At 29.7% G+C, this 19168-nt stretch overlaps 2 protein-coding genes across 3 annotated transcripts; both read left to right on the plus strand.

Annotated features, from left to right (window-relative positions):
- The first annotated feature begins 1727 nt into the window (after positions 1-1727).
- On the plus strand, positions 1728-6122 carry LOC105161108 (beta-galactosidase 15). 2 transcript variants are annotated; one of them, XM_011078695.3, is made up of 17 exons: positions 1728-1886; positions 2025-2233; positions 2328-2394; positions 2472-2564; positions 2666-2809; positions 3171-3259; positions 3340-3445; positions 3523-3610; positions 3701-3819; positions 3928-4089; positions 4169-4362; positions 4447-4550; positions 4629-4738; positions 4823-5044; positions 5133-5347; positions 5433-5709; positions 5807-6122. In XM_011078695.3, the coding sequence occupies exons 1-17, from the start codon at positions 1728-1730 to the stop codon at positions 5915-5917; spliced, it is 2469 nt and encodes an 822-aa protein (XP_011076997.1). In that variant the 3' UTR covers positions 5918-6122. The 2 variants fall into 2 exon arrangements, with proteins under 2 accessions (XP_011076997.1, XP_088736317.1); XM_088880191.1 differs by having other exon boundaries at positions 3701-3813.
- A 2882-nt stretch (positions 6123-9004) lies between these two features.
- On the plus strand, positions 9005-13673 carry LOC105161109 (tetraspanin-6). Its single transcript, XM_011078696.3, has 3 exons — positions 9005-9831; positions 11612-11925; positions 13476-13673. The coding sequence occupies exons 1-3, from the start codon at positions 9340-9342 to the stop codon at positions 13513-13515; spliced, it is 846 nt and encodes a 281-aa protein (XP_011076998.1). The 5' UTR covers positions 9005-9339; the 3' UTR covers positions 13516-13673.
- The last annotated feature ends 5495 nt before the right edge of the window (positions 13674-19168 follow it).

Here is a 19168-nt window from a genome sequence, read left to right on the forward strand (position 1 = left end):
ACAAACGATAGTTAATAATATCGCCATACTAATTTTTGATGAAGTAAAAAATGTATTTCATGATATAATAACTAATTTATTCAACTTTTCAAAATTAACATTCATTGATAAATTATTATTTTTTTCTTTCTTTCTTTTTGTAAATATAATGTACTAATTTATATATTTTTCTTATTTATAATATATTTTAAAGCGTAAACTTATTGTATGTACGTGAAAACAATATGTCACAACGGCCAGTCCTATTAAAAATAGGCGAGATGAATCTCAGGTTGACTAAATTGTACTTTTGTCCTTATATTTTGAGTTAAAATTGAATTTGATCCCTAAATTTTTTGAAACATAATTTTTGGTTTCTAATCTTTATAAATTGTTACGAATTAGGTTTATAATCTTTATAAGTTATTAGGATTTAGGCACAGTTTGGAACTCGTCCATCTTTCACATGGCGGAGCATTATAGGGGCGTGGGAATTGCCTTTAAGTGGTTGTCGTTGTAAAATTGGATCTGGTAAGTCAGTTCGGGATAATTGGCTACCAAAGACACATGGTTTTTGTATTACTACAGGCCCGAAGGTGACGAAGGTTTAAGCACTCATATTTCGTATAATTATGAATACCCGTTCATTGTTTGAATAACTACCAATACTCTTGATTTTAACGATCGTCTAATAATTAGCCCATTCCGTTAGTCTCCGTTAGGTTTCGATCTATTTTTTGCGTGAACTAACCAAAATGTCCATGTGGACTAATTTTATTTATTTTTTTTAATGTTTTTGATTTTTTTTACTGACTAAGTGGATAATATATTATTTATAATTTTTAAATCCACTTTGGTCGATTTTCTTTATAAATTTTTATTTTTAAAAAAAAGAAAAATACTGCTGGGCATAATTGACAATTTCATACACTTCTATCCAAAAATTACATAATTTTATCAAATTACATCAATGGTACTTGTAATTTTTCAAGCAGTGAAAAGATATTCGTAATTATGCCAAACCTCAGAAGAGATCGTTGTAATTTACCCAATTTATTTTTATATATGTGTATCTAGACTAACCTAATTATAATATTACACATATGCAAACGCTTTCTTTCTTTTTCATTTTTTTTTGCGTGAATTGATTATAATAATCAATACGTAATATCTATATCTAATAATTATAAACAACTATAATAATTATATATTAATTATCAATATTAAATAATTATATTTAATCAATAAATATTATCAAATTAGAATAATATCACACACGTTGATAGAGTTCGAACTCATTATATGAAGTAGAATTCTTAAATCTCACGAATTAGCTTGTCCAATAAATTGTGGACTCTTTCTCTCGGACGAAGTACTCAAACATAACTACACTTATCCGAATCTATTAAAAACAAAATTCATAATTTTTTATTTTGAATTGATAAAATTGAATTATGACATATTAATCCGTAAATACATAACTAACAAATAAACCCAAATTCCCAAAAATAATCCTACACTCAAAATTAATAAAAATAAATGGATATACCAAAATATAAATTCAAAATTCATTCAACTTGAATTCTTTATCCCGACGGTATTTCTGATCGGATATAACTAAAACCAGATTACGTTTGACTCAAAATCTTTTTCAGATATTCATATCCTCAAAATAAACCTATAAATTACCACAAATGACAGACACTTCTATTCACTACTATTTCAATTTCACTTATCTGTCCCACAGGATGAAGATGAATTTCTTGTTTCTCTTCTGTTGTTCTCTACTGATCCTCACAACCTGCACTGCCACAGACATTTCCCGCGATGGCCGGGCAATTACCATCAACGGCCAACGTAGAATAATTCTTTCAGGCTCTATTCACTATCCGAGAAGTACGTCTGAGGTATCAACGAACACAAAGATTTCCAAAATTTCACAGTTATTATTTTATTTTTTATTTTTACTAATAAATTGTAAGTATTAAGTTGTTTTACGCTCGATTTTTTAACCTATTTTTTTTTCTTTTAAATTTATTATTTAGATGTGGCCTGATTTGATAAAAAAGGCCAAGGAAGGAGGACTAGACGCTATCGAGACATACGTGTTTTGGAATGCTCATGAGCCATTGCGCCGGCAGTATGATTTCACCGGAAATTTGGACCTCATCAGGTTCATCAAGACCGTCCAAGACCAAGGCCTTTATGCTGTTCTCCGTATCGGACCGTACGTTTGTGCTGAATGGAACTATGGGTATGTTTTATTTTTATTATTATTCTTTAAAAAATATAATATTATTTGCTTTTTTTAAAATATATAAATTTAATTAATTTAATTAATTTACCAGAGGGTTTCCCGTATGGCTGCATAATATGCCCGGGATCGAGTTCCGTACGGCGAACAATGTGTTCATGGTAATAAATATTGATTTTTTTATTAAAAAAAATGAAATTACTATATGTGCTGACTTTTGACCGTCATAATATTTCAGAACGAGATGCAAAATTTCACGTCGTTGATAGTCGACATGGTAAAGAAGGAGAAGCTGTTTGCATCGCAAGGCGGCCCTATTATACTCGCTCAAGTCCGAATTTATTTAATTACATTATTATTATTATTATTATTATTATTAATATTTTGTTCATTATTTAATTTTAATTAATAATAAAAATAAATTGTTTGCAGATTGAGAATGAGTATGGCAATGTGATAGCATCATATGGAGATGCTGGAAAAGCATACATGAATTGGTGTGCAAATATGGCTCAATCTTTGGACATTGGTGTCCCTTGGATCATGTGCCAACAAAATGATGCTCCTTCCTCTGTGGTAATTTTAAAAGGCTGAATCGTAGTTTATTTCCCTATTATATTAAAAATGAACATATTATCCCTTTTGAAAAAATTATAGTAATTTATCCCCTTATACTTATTAAAATGAAGCAATTTACCTCCTTATACAAAGAGGTAAATTACTTCATTTTAAAGATAATAGGGGGGTAAATTATTATATTTTAAAAAATATAGGGAGAAAATCGATATTTGTTTTTTCATAAGGGGGTAATTTGCTAATTTGCAATATCACAAGGGGTTGCTTGTATTTTTCCCAATTTTAAAATAATATTTTTTAATTTTAAATGGGATTTAATTACATTCTTTTTTTAATTTTAAAAAAATATATTTGGTTGTAGATAAACACGTGCAACGGATGGTACTGCGATCAATTCACACCGAACAACCCTAACAGCCCAAAGATGTGGACAGAAAATTGGACTGGATGGTAGGTTTTATTTATTTTTAATTATTTTCAATATATTGATTATTTGAAAATTAATTAATTAATTAATATTCATGAATTAGGTTCAAGAATTGGGGTGGCAAAGACCCACACAGGACTGCTGAGGATCTCGCGTTTTCCGTTGCACGATTTTTCCAGCTTGGTGGCACTTTTCAGAATTATTACATGGTAAATAAATATTAAACCATGCTGGAAAAATTAAATTAAATTAAATTTATTTTAGCTAAATATTTATTCATATTTAGTATCATGGCGGGACGAATTTTGGTAGAACGTCGGGTGGTCCGTATATTACCACGACATACGACTACGATGCTCCTCTCAATGAATACGGTAAAATAAATTATTTTTTTATTAATTTTTAAATTATTATTTTTTATTTTGTCTTAATATTATCATTTATATTTTTAAATTTTTATTCAGGTTCCTTGAACCAGCCGAAATATGGACATTTGAAACAGCTCCACGACGTGTTGCACTCAATTGAGAAAACTCTGACTTATGGCAATGTTTCTAGTACTGATTATGGAAACTCTGTGACGGTCAGTCATTTGGTGTCTCACTGATTTTTGATATATTTACACACACATCGAGTGTATGTAAGTACGTACATACGTACTCTTTTTATTGCTAATTATGAATCATTACAGGCAACTGTTTACTCGACGAACGACCAACAAACTTGCTTCTTCGGCAACGCAAACACCACGGCCGATGCGACCGTAACATACCAAGGGGCCAAGTACAACGTGCCCGCATGGTCCGTGAGTATACTTCCCGACTGTAAGAAGGAGGTTTTCAATACCGCCAAGGTATAATTTTTATAAAATTTTTGACGTAAAATAAAATATTAAAGAAAAAAAATTTAATAATAATTTATTTATTGTACAGGTAAATACTCAGACATCAATGATGGTGAAGGTGTCAAACAAGGCAGAAGATGAGCCAATGGCACTGAAATGGACATGGATGTCTGAGTCTCTGCATAAGACTCTGGTTCATGGAAAGGGTGAAGTCTCCGCCAGCCACCTTCTTGATCAAAAGGTTGCTAATGATGTTAGTGACTATATGTGGTACATGACAAGGTATTTTATTTTATTTTTTTCCCCAAGAATAATTAAATAATATTTTTTAATTATTTAGCTAATTTTTTTTTTATTATTGTATAGTTTGCATTTGGGTAAAGACGACCCCGTCTGGAGCGATGAAATGAGGATTAGGATTAACGGTACTGGACATGTGATGCACTCTTTCATAAACGGCGAACACCTCGGTAGGAAATTGAAATAAATTATTTTATTTTAAATATTTGAATTTTAATGAAATTAAATAATTTTTATTTATGAATTAGGTTCTCAATGGGCTACATATGGAGTCTTTAACTATAAGTTTGAGAAGAGGATTCATTTGAAGCCTGGAAGGAACCAAATTACATTGCTTAGTGCTACAATTGGGCTGCAGGTTTTTATTTATTTATTTATTAATTATTTCATTTTATTTTATTTGATTTTCTATTTTTTTATTCATTAATTAATTATTGTATAGAACTACGGTCCAAACTTTGATGTGGTACAAACTGGACTACCTGGACCCATCGAGATTATTGGTCAGAAGGGTGATGAGTGCATCATCAAGGACTTGTCCAAGCGTACATGGACGTACAAGGTCGGGTTAGATGGGTTCAACACGAAGCTATTCAATAATAATGTTGACAAGGTGTGGAGCACTGGAGAAATGCCCATCAACAAGATGATGACGTGGTACAAGGTATTTAAAAATAAATAATTAATTTTATTTATTAAACATTCAAAAAAATATTTATAATTTTCATATTTTAATTTTTTTTATTTATTAGACAACATTCAAGGCGCCGTTGGGAGAGGAGCCGGTGGCCGTGGACTTGCAAGGGCTAGGGAAAGGGATGGCTTGGGTTAACGGCAATAGTCTCGGCCGGTACTGGCCGAGTTACATGGCGGAGGAGGATGGCTGCTCCGCCGAGCCATGCGACTATCGCGGCTCATATGATAACAGCAAATGTGTCTCCAATTGTGGCCAGCCTACTCAGAGATGGTTTGTTTTTCAGAAAATATTTCGTGTAAAATTAATGGTAGAATTTTTAATTTTTATGTACTTATTTATTCATTTTGTTTCACAGGTACCATGTTCCACGTTCGTTCATGAATAGAGATGTGAATGAACTGGTCCTTTTCGAGGAAATCGGAGGCAATCCGAGTCTTGTCAATTTCCAAACTGTAAGGCCGGGAAGTGTTTGTGGAAATGCCTACGAGGGTAAAGACATGGAATTGAGTTGCTACGGCAGGCCAATTTCGGGCATCAAGTTCGCCAGTTTCGGCAACGTACAAGGTGTTTGTGGTTCATTCCGAAAGGGTACTTGTGAAGCCAAAAGTGATGTCCTTTCGTTTGTCCAAAATGTAATCTCTCACTTTCTCTTTTTGAATTTTTCCTCATTTATACCGTTTTTAATTATATGACAACTGTAATACTTATTTTTTTAATTGAACTTTGCAGGCCTGTGTGGGGAAAGAAAGTTGCGTAGTCCGAGCTTCTGAAAGTCTGTTAGGATCGACAAGTTGCGACTCAAGCACGACGAAGAGGCTTGTCGTGGAGGCGATGTGTTAGATTTTCTAATCATTTAGAATTAGATAATTTAGGAAGTTTTTATTTTACATCCCATATATATTGAATAAATGGGACGTAGCTTAAGTAGTTCTTTTTTTATTTTTAATTTAATTTAGTTATTTGTTCAAAGTAGGATTGAATTTTGGGCTATCTTATGTGGTCTAGTCTTTTTAATTTTCAATAATAATTCTATTATTGGTTTCAATCATTGCCTTTTTGTTTTTTGTTCAAATAATTTCCAATTGGTCCCAACTCAAGATTTTGGACCATTTGCCTTTCACTTTTTTGTTTTTTAATTATATAATTCATAATGGAATTGCATTTATACATCTTTATACATAATCTTGATTAAAATAACATCACATTTTTTTAAAAATTAAATGTTTATTCCATTGATCTCGTAATAATCAATTTTATATATCGCAGATGAAATATTATTATATTAAATATTCTGAAAAGTATAGTTAAGTACTATATCTATAAAAAAATAATTCTTAATTACTCTATAATTATGAATGTATGAAATTTTTTATTAAAAAATAAACTTTATTTTAGTTAAAATTTAATTTCAAATTATAGTTCATTGACCTTATAATAAATAAGTAAATGATACATTATGGGGCTTCAAGAGTTAATAAAAAAAGGGTAAATTACACTTTGCCATTTGAACTATGCCCGTTTTTATATTTTGACATCTAATTTTTTTTTTGTAGCGTGTTATCTTAATTTTGCGAAATTTACATTTTACCATACAAAATCTATTTTTTTCTGAATATTTTGCCAAAAAAACATCACATGCTATGCATTTTTGAAAAATATCACATTATACAACCCCATCTAATATTTTATTTTTTTTATGTCAATTTGCCATATCAACTTTGAGAAATTTGTAATTTATCATATAAGATCTTTTTTTCTGAATTTTTTGCCAAGAAAATATCGCATCACATAACTCTTAAATACCACATTTGCACTGCATGTGATGTTTTTTTTAATAAAAAACTTGATGAAAAATTAGTTATGAATGGGAAAGTGTAACATCTAATAAAGTTGAGATGGTAAGTTGACAAAAAAAAAATTAAATATCAAATTGAAAAATTAATCATAATTCGAATGGTAAAATATAATTAATCCTAAAAAGAATTACAATAAAGAAACAAAAAGTTATATTATTTAGGTGCATTAATTAATAATGTATATGCATGCAAGTAAAGGCATATCAAGGCAGCAAAGCCTGCAGCACTTTATGTGTCGACCATCAAATTGCATAATTATTGGGAAAAATAAAATAAAATAAAATAGAAGATAAGATTCAATCAAAATAAAATTAATTTATTAGGTTTTTGATAATGCTTTGAAAAAGAAGCAAAAAATGGGGTCCAAAATATGGGTGATTTGACGAAATTGTCCTCAGGTTCTTTGCTTGCCTTGGACCTAGTAACTGCGCACTTGATACCTTTATTCTCCGGCAAGAAGGATATATCATTTATATATACGATCTCTTTTGATTGTTGAGTCGAGTGGTGATCAAATTCTCTTTGTACAATTTGATGTTATGATTGATGGGGACTGAGGAGTTTAAATATTATTTGGATAGTATGTGGGTCAAAAGTTAGTTTTTAAAGAGTGATAAAAGTTGAGAATTAATTACAAGAGAATTTTCAGTAAATGTGAAAATTTAGAAGCTTCTTCATAGTTGTTTATTTGACGTTTTCATGCATTTTATATCAATTGCAAATGAAAAGTTTGACAGGCTTTAAGCCTCGATCGGTTCCTCTCCTCCTCAGCTAGTGTTTTTTCAAGAGAAAATTGTAAACATGGTATGAAGGACGAGCGGATAATACCTTGCGCAACATAGCACCAATCGAGTTGCAAGTCGTATCATTTAATTCCCTTTGTGGGAACGAGGTCATGTGCGCATAACAAGTCGCTCGTCTGGAGAACTCGTGATGATGTAGGCACGCGTCCCACATCAGCTGTAGACGAGGAACCTTGAGGCTTATGAACCCTTTAATTTCATACATCAGGACAAGATCGTAAAGCTCATACGCAGTAAAAGAGAATAATATTTTATGCAATGAAACACTAATCGATTTTGCAAGTTATATCACGTGCTTTATCTATATATATAATTTTTTTTATCTAAAAGTAACAGTTATGTAGGCCAATAGTTAATTATATGATTATTGCCCCGGTTAATTAAAGAAAAATGCTATGAAGTCTTTTTTTTTTTTTTTGGACAAAATTGTCGGGATATTTGCATAATTTGCCTATGGTAGCCTCACTACATGAAATTAAACTTTAATTTTTATTGAAATAAATATTATAAGTTGATCCTTGTTGGCTAGCTTATTGCAGTTTATATAGAGTGATGAGTTTTTACAGTTCATGACATTCAAGTTATTATTATTTTTTTGGAACCAACAATATAATTAAAGATTAGAGCTCGTCGATATATATATATAATATAATCAAAATTTAAGGCGTAAAACTCTAAAGCACGTACACTTGCACATTTAGGATTTATTAGAAAAAAAATATAACTTTTAACTATGGTTAGTTATTATGATAAAAAATAAAAAAATCATGAGTAATACTAATTAATTATGACTGCATAACGGCTATCTGCCGTTGTTTCTACAAATGGGTCAGAATATTTTGCTACAGCTAAAAATTATGGTAAATATTTAGTCATAGGTAAAATCATAGTAAATATTGAGTAATTATAGTCAAAATTTAAATTTTTGCATCAATTATATCTGATTATGGTAAATAATATTAATTTACAATAATTTTAAAACTGCAGTTATCTTATAATGTAAGAAACATTACTCAAAGAGATTCTTGTTGACAAATAATAATAGAGAAAAATCATCACTAATATTTTTGTCCTACATGATGCAAAAATCATTTGAACTTGATGAAAACCCTAGCTAGTGTTGCTACTCCTTTCCTATATATAATGATCAATCATGTCAACTGCCCATAGACACACACACAAATGGTATGCTTTTGCTAAGTGACCAACACTGCTAAGTTTCCCTCACCATTTGCAAAAAGCCTCTTTTGCTAATCCCAACACTTCCAAAAAAGCAATTCCTTAGCCTCTAAGAAGTGCAATTTGGTCAATATGCATCAACTATATATGAACCCTTTCACTACACTAATTTTTTAAAGTAATCATCTCCCCTCCCCACACCACACCACACCACACCAATACCTTATTATTCCAAGCACCTAAAGCAACTACACACAGAAAAGCATAAAGCAAAACCCTATTAAATATCCCCTCCACAACCAAACAAATCAAAAACACTAAAGCAAACAAACACTCATCAAATCAAGAAAAAAACACACACTACACACACTAGAGCCCACATAAGAAACTATCGTCCTTCTTCCTCCTCCTCCTCATCGTCATCATGTACAGATTCAGCAACACGGTTATAGGGTTTCTCAACCTCTTCACCCTCCTAGCCTCGATCCCGATAATCGGGGCGGGGCTGTGGATGGCCAGGAGCAGCACGACGTGCGAGAGCTTCCTCCAGACTCCACTACTCGTCGTGGGCTTCGTCATCCTGATAATATCGCTGGCGGGCTTCATCGGCGCCTGTTTCCACGTTGCATGGGCGCTGTGGGTGTACTTGGTGATCATGCTCTTCCTCATCGGCGCACTGATGGCTCTGACGATTTTCGGGTTCATCGTTACGGGGCCTGGAGGGGGGGTGGTTGTGCCTGGGAGGATGTACAGGGAGTATCATTTGGACAACTATTCTCCATGGTTGAGGAAGAGGATTGAGGATCCTCATTATTGGCTGACTGTAAGAAGTTGTATTCTGGGGTCCAAGGCTTGTTCTAAGGTTGTTCTTTGGACGCCGTTTGATTATTTGACTAAGGACATGACTCCTATTCAGGTAATTCTTGTTATGTGTGTGTGTATATATATATATATATATATTTATATATATGCATGTTTTGATATTATTTCTTAGTTCTCTATGCTTGTTTAGGGTTCAACAATTAAATTTTTGAAGATTAATTGATTGTGTAGGATCCCACAGAAAATATTATTTTTTTAATAATTAATACGATGATTAAAAGCAAAAAATTCATGATGAATACTATTAACCGCCGTATTTGCAAGTGAAGTAAAAAAATGAATTGAGTTAAAACCACGATAAATATTTTTGTTCATAACTAAAATCATAACATATATTAATTAGTCGTGGTTAAAATTTAATTTGACCGTCATAGATAATATTAATTTATTATAATTTTTAAATTATAGTCATTTACAATTTAATTAAAAAAATTATTTATTTCCGTAGTGGTCAGAATTTATAATTAAAGACTATATATTCTCCCTTTTCTTTAATTCTAAGATACAATTTTTTTTCGGGTGGGGGGTTATTATTTAAAGTTGTATGGTTAAAATAAAAAGTATTCTTGTTGTTTAATTTATCAAACTCAATTAATTATATTATATGTATTTATTTTGTGATTAATTAATGATTTCAACTAAACTTGATTTTCAGTTAGTATTTTTCATGAAAACTTAGATAAAAATGAAAATTATATCCATGAAAAAAGGGGAGAAAATTAATCTCATTTTCTTGTTTTCTAAATAAAAAGAGAAAATTCATGTTTTCTATCTAGAAAATGCCATGAATATTATCACCTAGAAAAAAAAAATTATTTATTTATTCTTTTATGTTGATTAGACAAGTGAATAATTAGGCTATTGCCTTTATTTAGAACAATTTTGAAGCATCTTTTACCCAACTTGTGAGTCAGAAAAGAATAGGAACTCTAGCTGCATAGATGCCTATTGCAGAAAAGAAATACTTATTTCACCATAATTTTTTTTAAATTATATTTTGCCATTCGAATTATGATCGTTTTTACACTTTTGCTTCTAATTTCCTTTTTGTGTCAACTTATCATTTCACCTTTATGAAATTTTGTACTTTGCCATTTATAATTATTTTTCCAACGAGTTTTTTTTGTTTAAAAATATTGCATGCAGTACACATGTAATATTTAAGGGTTGTGTGAAGTGATATTTTTCACATATGCACAGCGCATGCACAAAAATTAGCAAAAAAACAGTAAAGTGTAAATTTCGTAAAGTTGAGATAGCTGGTTGACTTTAAAAAAAAGTTAGATGTCAAAGTGTGAAGACGGGCATAGTTTGGATGGAAAAATGTAATTTACCCAAAAGAAATTTAGATCAAATACATTTTTAGTCTCATTATTTATGGAACTTTCTAAAATAATCCCATAATTTTTAAAAAATTCTCATTTCGGTTCTCATATCACCTTCTGTTAGGAGTTGATGGAAAAAATCACGTGAAAGTTAATATGGTTATTTCCCTCCACTCTGAAAATATAATGGTCACATCATTTTCTTCTGCCGATTTCCTTGTCGAAATTGTCAGAAGGACTGAAATTGATGCAGGGACTATTTTTGAGAATCTTATAAGTAATGGGGTTAAAAGTGTAAAATATTACATAAATTATGGGATAAAAGATACAATTCTGCCACAAAATAATATATTACTTGATACAGTTCAACTGTTAATTTATGACCTTTTCTGTAATAAACTCAAATCTCAAGGATGTATCCGTAATTATCCCACAAATAAATTATTAAGGAGCAGAAATGAGAATGAGTGAACTGATTCTGCGGTGCAGTCTGGATGCTGCAAGCCCCCAACATCATGCAACTACGCGGCGGCGACGCTGGCGCAGGAGGCCGACTGCTACCGATGGAACAACGCGCCGGCGGTATTGTGCTACGATTGCGACTCTTGCAAGGCGGGGGTGCTGGAGGACGTGCGGCGGGACTGGCACAAGCTGTCGGTGCTGAACATCGTGATGGTGATCGTCCTCATCGGCATTTACTCGATCGGTTGCTGCGCGTTCCAGAACGCCAAGCGTGCCGAGACCGACTACCCCTACGGCCATAACCGCATGTACAAAGTCCGGCCCAGATGGGATTTTCACTGGTAATACATACATATATGTTTGTATGTATGCTTTTTGTGAGTGTTGTTATTTCATTATTTGAGTTTATTATATAATATCTTTATTTGACTCTTCACGAGTTAATTTTTTACAAAAATTAGAAATATTATATAAATGTTTTTCTGAAATCATATTTTAAATGGGTTTGATGCAATTTACCCTCCTATGATATTGAAAATGAGCAAATTACCACCTATAAAAAATAAATAATAATTTACTCCATTATATTTAAAAAAATTGAAGCAATATACTTTCTTGCCTAAGAAGGTAAATTGCTATATTTTGATAAATATAGGGGGTAAGTTGCTATTTTATTTTTTATAAGGGGTTGTTTGCTTATTTTTCATAATACAGATAGGTGGATTGCAATTTACCCTATTTTAAATGAAGTTTCGTCTTGTAATTTAGATTATTTGGCATTTTGGTCCTTTAACTTTTTAGGATAGCATTTTGTTCCTATATTTTTTTAGTTTTCATACTTTTAGTCATTTCTTCTGATCAAATTTATTATTCTCGCCAGAAAAATGCATGTGGCTTTCACGTGATATTTTAAATGTGGGGATTTTGTTCCTATTGACCCATTTCTGCCAGCATTTTTTTCCCTTTAACTTTCTACATTAGTATATATTTGGTCCTACATCTTTTTAATTTTTACAATTTTAACCTTTTCTTGCTAAGTTCGCCCTCCTCACTGGTGGAGGTGAATTCCAACTAACACAAGAATCGAAATCGTGAAAATTAAAAAGATATAGGACCAAAATATTATTCTAAAAAATTAAAAAAAAAATACCAAATAACTTAAATTACATACACGACCAAAAATGCATATAATACTTTTAATTGTAATAGTCATGATCAAGAATCTATATATGTATATATATATATATATATATTCAAGGGATAAGTTTCAATTTAATATAGGGTAAAATAAGTAAATATTCTCTAAAGTTAAGCTTAATTACAAATATTTTTTACCTTTTATAAAATTAATTGTTAGCATAATGTACTTCAGTAGATGTTTGTGTAAAACTTCAGTATTAAAATAATGAGTCTACTTGTATAATTACAACTTTAAAGACTGCTCTTATAATTGGGTGTTTGTGTAATTAGACGTAACATACGAAAATATAAATATATTTTACCCTTTACTATATAATATGTGCTAGTTAATGTAATTTGGCTTAACGAATAAGAACGAACCGGCAATTGAAGTCAAATCACTCAAATTTTAAAAAATATCGAATATATATGCACATATATGTATGTTACATAAATATTTTATATTTTAAAGTAATAAAGAAAATACCAATACAAGATATATATATATATATATATATATTACAAAACTTATTATATTAATCTAGAAGTCATTTCAACAGTGAAATCTATTATATAATAAAAGGTGTTAAACAATTTGAATTTTTTTTAATTTATATAATTATTTTACCTCTCTTGTGATATAATATTTCATCGATTTTCGTGCTATTTTTTTTAAATATATTAACTTTATTTATTTAATTTTTAATTGTAGGTGGAGATGGTTGGATGACAGAAGGCATCAGCTTTACTAAGCCAAAGATGACCCCTCTTTACTTCTTTTAAGATTTGAATTTGGGTCATTACCACTTATGTTGTAACCCATATGCATCTTTTCATACTTATATACATATGCTTTTTTTGTACAAAATTCAGATTTTACTTTATTTTCAGTGTCATAGTTGCAGCTTTACTCAACTTTCTACTTATTAACATTTTGAGTAAATTATAATAAATTAATTTTATATAATTATGAAGGCTTAATTATATTTACTGTCCCGTATATAAATGGATAGAAGGACCCTAAATATAGTGGTGGCAAAAAATATTTCAAAATTATTTATTTATATTTTTTTGCAATTGTAGACTCCGGCAATTGAATTTTTAAAAGTGGTCGGAATTTACTTATGTGGACAAAAATTAGGGCTTTTGTTTTGGACTTTTGTTGACTGGCATTTTCTTCTTTTTTTTTTAAATCAACTGCCCTGCAACATAAGCAACGACGTTAGAAAAAAATAAAAAGTGCTTATTTAAAATTTTTTTATAATTGGACATTTTATTTTAATTTCTTTTATGTCACATAAGCGATTACATGAAAAAAAAAATTCAAATTGCATACAAATAAATTTTGAATTTAAATATTAGTTGTTGTGGCTCGACATTTCTAAGTGTGTATAAATAATTTTACACACTTTAATATATATCATAAATTTTAAAATATAAATACTTAAATTATGAAAAATTAGATTATATTATAATATTGTTGATAATATTAAATAATAAAAATTAAAATTGTTATTTTATATAATATAAATTTAATTAAACTAACTTACGCCCTAAACCCACTCCCCCCTCTACCTCCGCCTCCCCTCTCCTTGGGTCTGCGACACAGTCTTCCCACTCTGTTGGGGCCAGCGATGCCGTCGCCCCATTATGTGAGGAGACGGTGGTGGCGTGGGGGGAGAGGGGCGGGTGTTTAATGTTTTGTTTAATCTATATATATTATATAATATAATAGTTTTGTTATTATAATTATATACATAATATAAAATTTTATATGATTTTACTTTTTTTTTTTCATTTAAGTGTTTATATGGCACATAAAAAATAATAAAAAAGAAATACTTAGTCAGTAAAAGTTCCAAAAAAAATTCTAATTTTTGTCTACGTGAGCAAATTTCGGTAACTTTTAAAAATTCAATGGCTACTCCTATTATACGCGGCAGTAAATGCAATTAAGTCTAATAATGAATACACTTTATTATTCAAAAAATTATAAAAACTTCCTAATATTTGATAAAATTATGTAATTCTTAAATGGAGATATGCAATTATCAACTTTTTTCTTGCTATATCCTTTTTTAAAAAAATGTAAAAAGAATCATGAGGTGGATAGAAAAAATTAAAAAACTATATAAAAAAAAAATTCAATTAGTCTATAAGAGCATTTTAATCAGTTTACCAAAGAAAAAGATAAAAACTCAATAGGGACTAAAGATTGGGCTAGTTGTTAGATGACAACTGAAATTAAGGAATATCGGTAAATTTTCAAACAACGAGGGAATATTTTTAATTATGCCAAACATTAGGACTAACACTAGATGCCTCCATCCTTTTATTCTTCAACTCATTGATGATGATCCAATAAGTCTCAAATTTATCGAATGTACGTTCTGTAAGTTTTATCAAATTTAATGGTTGATCTGAATTTTGACGGCCTGATTAGCCCATGCAGTTCAAATGATAGTAACATCAACATAGTACTAACATTTATGAATATACAATTTGGGTAATTACTTTTTTTCTCTTGCTATAGCTATCAACTTGCATTCCAATCATAATTTTCTCACGAATTTCTTATTTATATATCAATTTCTCATTTTGATTTATTTTTATGATTATTTATTCCTAAATGCGAGACTAACTTAGGCGTCGGAGTGCTAACGTGTTGTTTTCATAGGTTCTTGTTTTTCAAGATCTTTTTCCTTAATCAGCCAAGTCCATTATCATGATCCAAGCTTATTGGATTCATGCTAAAATTGCACGCATCACCGTAGGTTTGAGCCCACCGAACATGTGGGTATTTGTCACACTTTACTTATTTCATAATTTTTTATTACATTGAGGTATAAATCAAACTAATGTACTGCTCAATTTATTTGAAATATTTATATTGCCATCCAAACTATGTCCGTTATTATACTTCAACATCTAAATTTTTTTGTATCAACTTGTTATCTCAACTTTACGAAATTTACACTTTACCACATATGATCATTTTTTACTATTTTTTTATCGAAAAAACATCACATGCTGTGCATAAGTAAAAAAATATCACATGACATAACCCTTAAATATCACATGTGTAGGGCATGTGATGTTTTTTTTCGACAAAAGCTTGGTGAAAAAAATAGTTATAAATAGCAAAATGCAAAAATTCGTAACATTGAGATGGTAAGTGTCACCACAAAAGATTAAATGCCAAAGTGTAAAAACGATCATAGTTCGGATGGCAAAATGTAATTTATCCTTTATATAATCATGTCATTGTTCCTTTAAAACAACAATATTTTTCATCCCATAGCATAGAATATTTTCACTTTTGGTCCCATGTCACATTTTTTTTTAGATATTCTAATAAAAAATAAGCATGTGGCCTTTAGAGCTTTTATATTTTTTATCGCATTGATTTCAGAATTCTCGCTTTCAACCTCATAAACTCAACGACTATATGACTTTTTTCGTTAAATATCTAACGAAAAAGTACCATCGGACCAAATGTGCTATTATGTAAAAAAAATTACAAATCAAAAATAAAAATTCCGTAATCAATAAAATCTCAATTAAATTACAAAACAAAAAATGCTATCAATAATAACATCCAAGAGAGAAGACCTCGTACTCATGATAGAGTGTTTTTAAGCCACATGACCCAATATTTTTCAATTTCTATATTTTGATTTTTTTTAAGTCTACAGTCAAATATGGGAAACTCTTTGCATTCTTCCAAACAAATCTCCTCCAAGAATTAAGAGCACAAAAGGAGGAACTATCCATTGACTCCTAATTCCAACTTTTGTGGAGAAATGGTCTTCCTTTTTTCATACACAAAGAATATATGTTAATTATTTAATAATATTTTTTTTATCTAAAATAAGTAAATTTCTTGACTTGCATACTATAATTTGATCATGAGGGATTTGAATTAATCAACAGCCTATGTATTTTTCTAGTTATTATTAAATTTTTTTCAAATATTTTTATTTAAATTAGTTGTAACTAAAACTCTTTATTATTATTTAGTTTGTCAGAATTCTATTTCAATATTATTATAAAAATTAGGGTTAATTACACTTTGTCACCCCAACTATGATCATTTTTTATACTTTGGCATCTAAACTTTTTTTTTGTGTCAACTTACCATCACAACTTTAAGAATTTTTGCACTTTGTCATCTATAATTACTTTTTAATCAAGTTTTTTTTTTATTGAAAAAAAATCACATGCAGTGAAAATGTGATATTTTTCACATATATACAGTATGTGATATTTTTCTACCAGAACGATTAAGAAAAAAGCTATCATATATGGCGAAGTGCAAATTTCGCAAAGTTGAAATGGTAAGTTGACCAAAAAAAAATAAAAAAAATTAGATGGTAAAGTGTAAAAATGGGCATACTTCGAAAGGCAAAATTTATCCTAAAAACTAATTGCAAACTTATTTATTTGGACACGTAAATTTAGAATTCTATTATTAATGAAAGGATATATTGGTATCACCAAAAAAGAGAATAAATATAAAGCATGGCAAATCATTCACACATATATAATATATAAGATAAATATATTATACAATATCAATAAAAAGTATCGTAATTGTTATTATCGTCTTAAATATTAGCTTATATATTATAAATTTTTTTGCATAAGTTCTAGTATATTATTATTGTTGTTGTTGTTGATCTTATTATTTTTGTTGTGGTCGAACGCGATTTTTCTTTACTAGCTCAAAACCAACCTAACCCACACTTAACCCGCCGATTGTTGTGCAGTTTAGGTTGGACCGATCGATTGGTGCGGCCATGCAGTTTTGATGATTAGCCCTAGAGGATATGATGGATATATCGATAATATTAAATTATCAATAAGGATATAAAAGTATTTTTTATATATAAATCACACAATAAATATATACACCATACCATATTATAAAACTTTCAATACTATTATAAATACCCTGTATATTATTTTTTAGGATAAATTATAACAACCTCCCCTAAAATTTGACATAATTACGAATATCCCCTTGTTGTTTGAAAAATTAAGGAACACTCCCTCTTATTTTAACGGCCATCTAACAATTAGCTCAATCCATTAGGTTTTCATCCATTTTTTATGGTTAACTGACCAAAATGTCCTTGCGGATTAAAAATATAATTGTATTTATTTTTTTATGTACTAAGTGGATAATTTTTATAAATTTTAATTATTCTTCATCCATCTCGTTCGATTTTTTTTTATAAATTTTTAATTTTAAAAAAAAATAAAATAATACAGTAAGGGCAAAGTTGACAGTTTCATATCTTCATCCAAGAATTATATAATTTCAATAAATATCATGGAGTGTTTGTAATTTTTCAAACAACGAAGGGTATTCGTTATTATTCGAAAAACAAAACTTGAGAAGGATTAGTATGTGGAGGATACTTTTTCCTTTGATTCTCCTACTCAAAACCATATCCACCTCATAATTGAAAGTAAGATGTTGAGATTGGTCCCAAAGACCATCAACAATTGGACTTTTATGAGGCAAAATTAATGGCTGAGGACCACTTATAAAGTGAAAATGGTCCTGCACTGTGACATAAATGTCGCACGTTGAATAGTTCCTCCGGACCCTTTCAATCCTTCTCATCATGTTGGACTTGTTACGAAATAAATTAATACTATTCTCAAAATTCAACTATATATATATATAGTTATTTTCTAAATATGAATATGTTGAGAATTGACCATTGTATTGGCTAATTCTGACGTTAGAAATTCTCAATAGCACGTCATTCCTACCTGCACCTCCTAACTTATAATTTATCTAGATAAATTAACTCTATTTTTTAAAAAAATTATATATACACTCATAAAAAACGTCGGCATCATTTACACAAATCACCCCTACTTTTTGAAAAAACTCACATGTATTTGCAAAAACGTCAACATCGTTATATAAACTTAATTTATATAAAAAAATTAATTTAGAAGAATTTTTTAGGATCTTAAATGAAGTTGGGGTCTCTTTAATTTTTTTTAATAAATTTATGAGATTTTGTCTCTAATTTTGGGAACTTAATAAAAGCTTATTTCATAATATTATATCAAATACTTTCAAATATCTTATAAAATGTATAAGAAAAAACTTATAAATTGGCTGAAATCATTAAAGCATTAATATTAATATTAACATTTCACTTTATAATACTATTAAAATCTCATCATTAACATAAGCATTAATTTAATTTTTTTAATAAAAATAATAGTTATGCTATTACTTTATTATAGGATAAATTACAATCTACCTACATGTGTTACAAAAAATAGGCAAACCCCCTTATGAAAAATAAAATAGCAATTCATCCCCCTGTATTTTTTAAAATATAGCAATTTACCTCCCTATATTTTCAAAATTGAAGC

Source organism: Sesamum indicum, linkage group LG4 (genome assembly GCF_026168435.1).
Source record: "Sesamum indicum cultivar Baizhima isolate 11 linkage group LG4, ASM2616843v1, whole genome shotgun sequence".
NCBI lineage: Eukaryota > Viridiplantae > Streptophyta > Magnoliopsida > Lamiales > Pedaliaceae > Sesamum > Sesamum indicum.

Bases quoted from the DNA above. Each gene is read 5' to 3' on its own strand.
- LOC105161108 (XM_011078695.3), top strand. From the start codon at position 1,728: ATGAAGATGAATTTCTTGTTTCTCTTCTGTTGTTCTCTACTGATCCTC. The intron at 3,446-3,522 runs GTAAATAAATAT...ATTCATATTTAG, and splicing joins CTTTTCAGAATTATTACATG to TATCATGGCGGGACGAATTT. The intron at 4,090-4,168 runs GTATAATTTTTA...TTTATTGTACAG, and splicing joins AGGTTTTCAATACCGCCAAG to GTAAATACTCAGACATCAAT.
- LOC105161109 (XM_011078696.3), top strand. From the start codon at position 9,340: ATGTACAGATTCAGCAACACGGTTATAGGGTTTCTCAACCTCTTCACC. The intron at 9,832-11,611 runs GTAATTCTTGTT...TCTGCGGTGCAG, and splicing joins AGGACATGACTCCTATTCAG to TCTGGATGCTGCAAGCCCCC. The intron at 11,926-13,475 runs GTAATACATACA...TTTTAATTGTAG, and splicing joins CCCAGATGGGATTTTCACTG to GTGGAGATGGTTGGATGACA.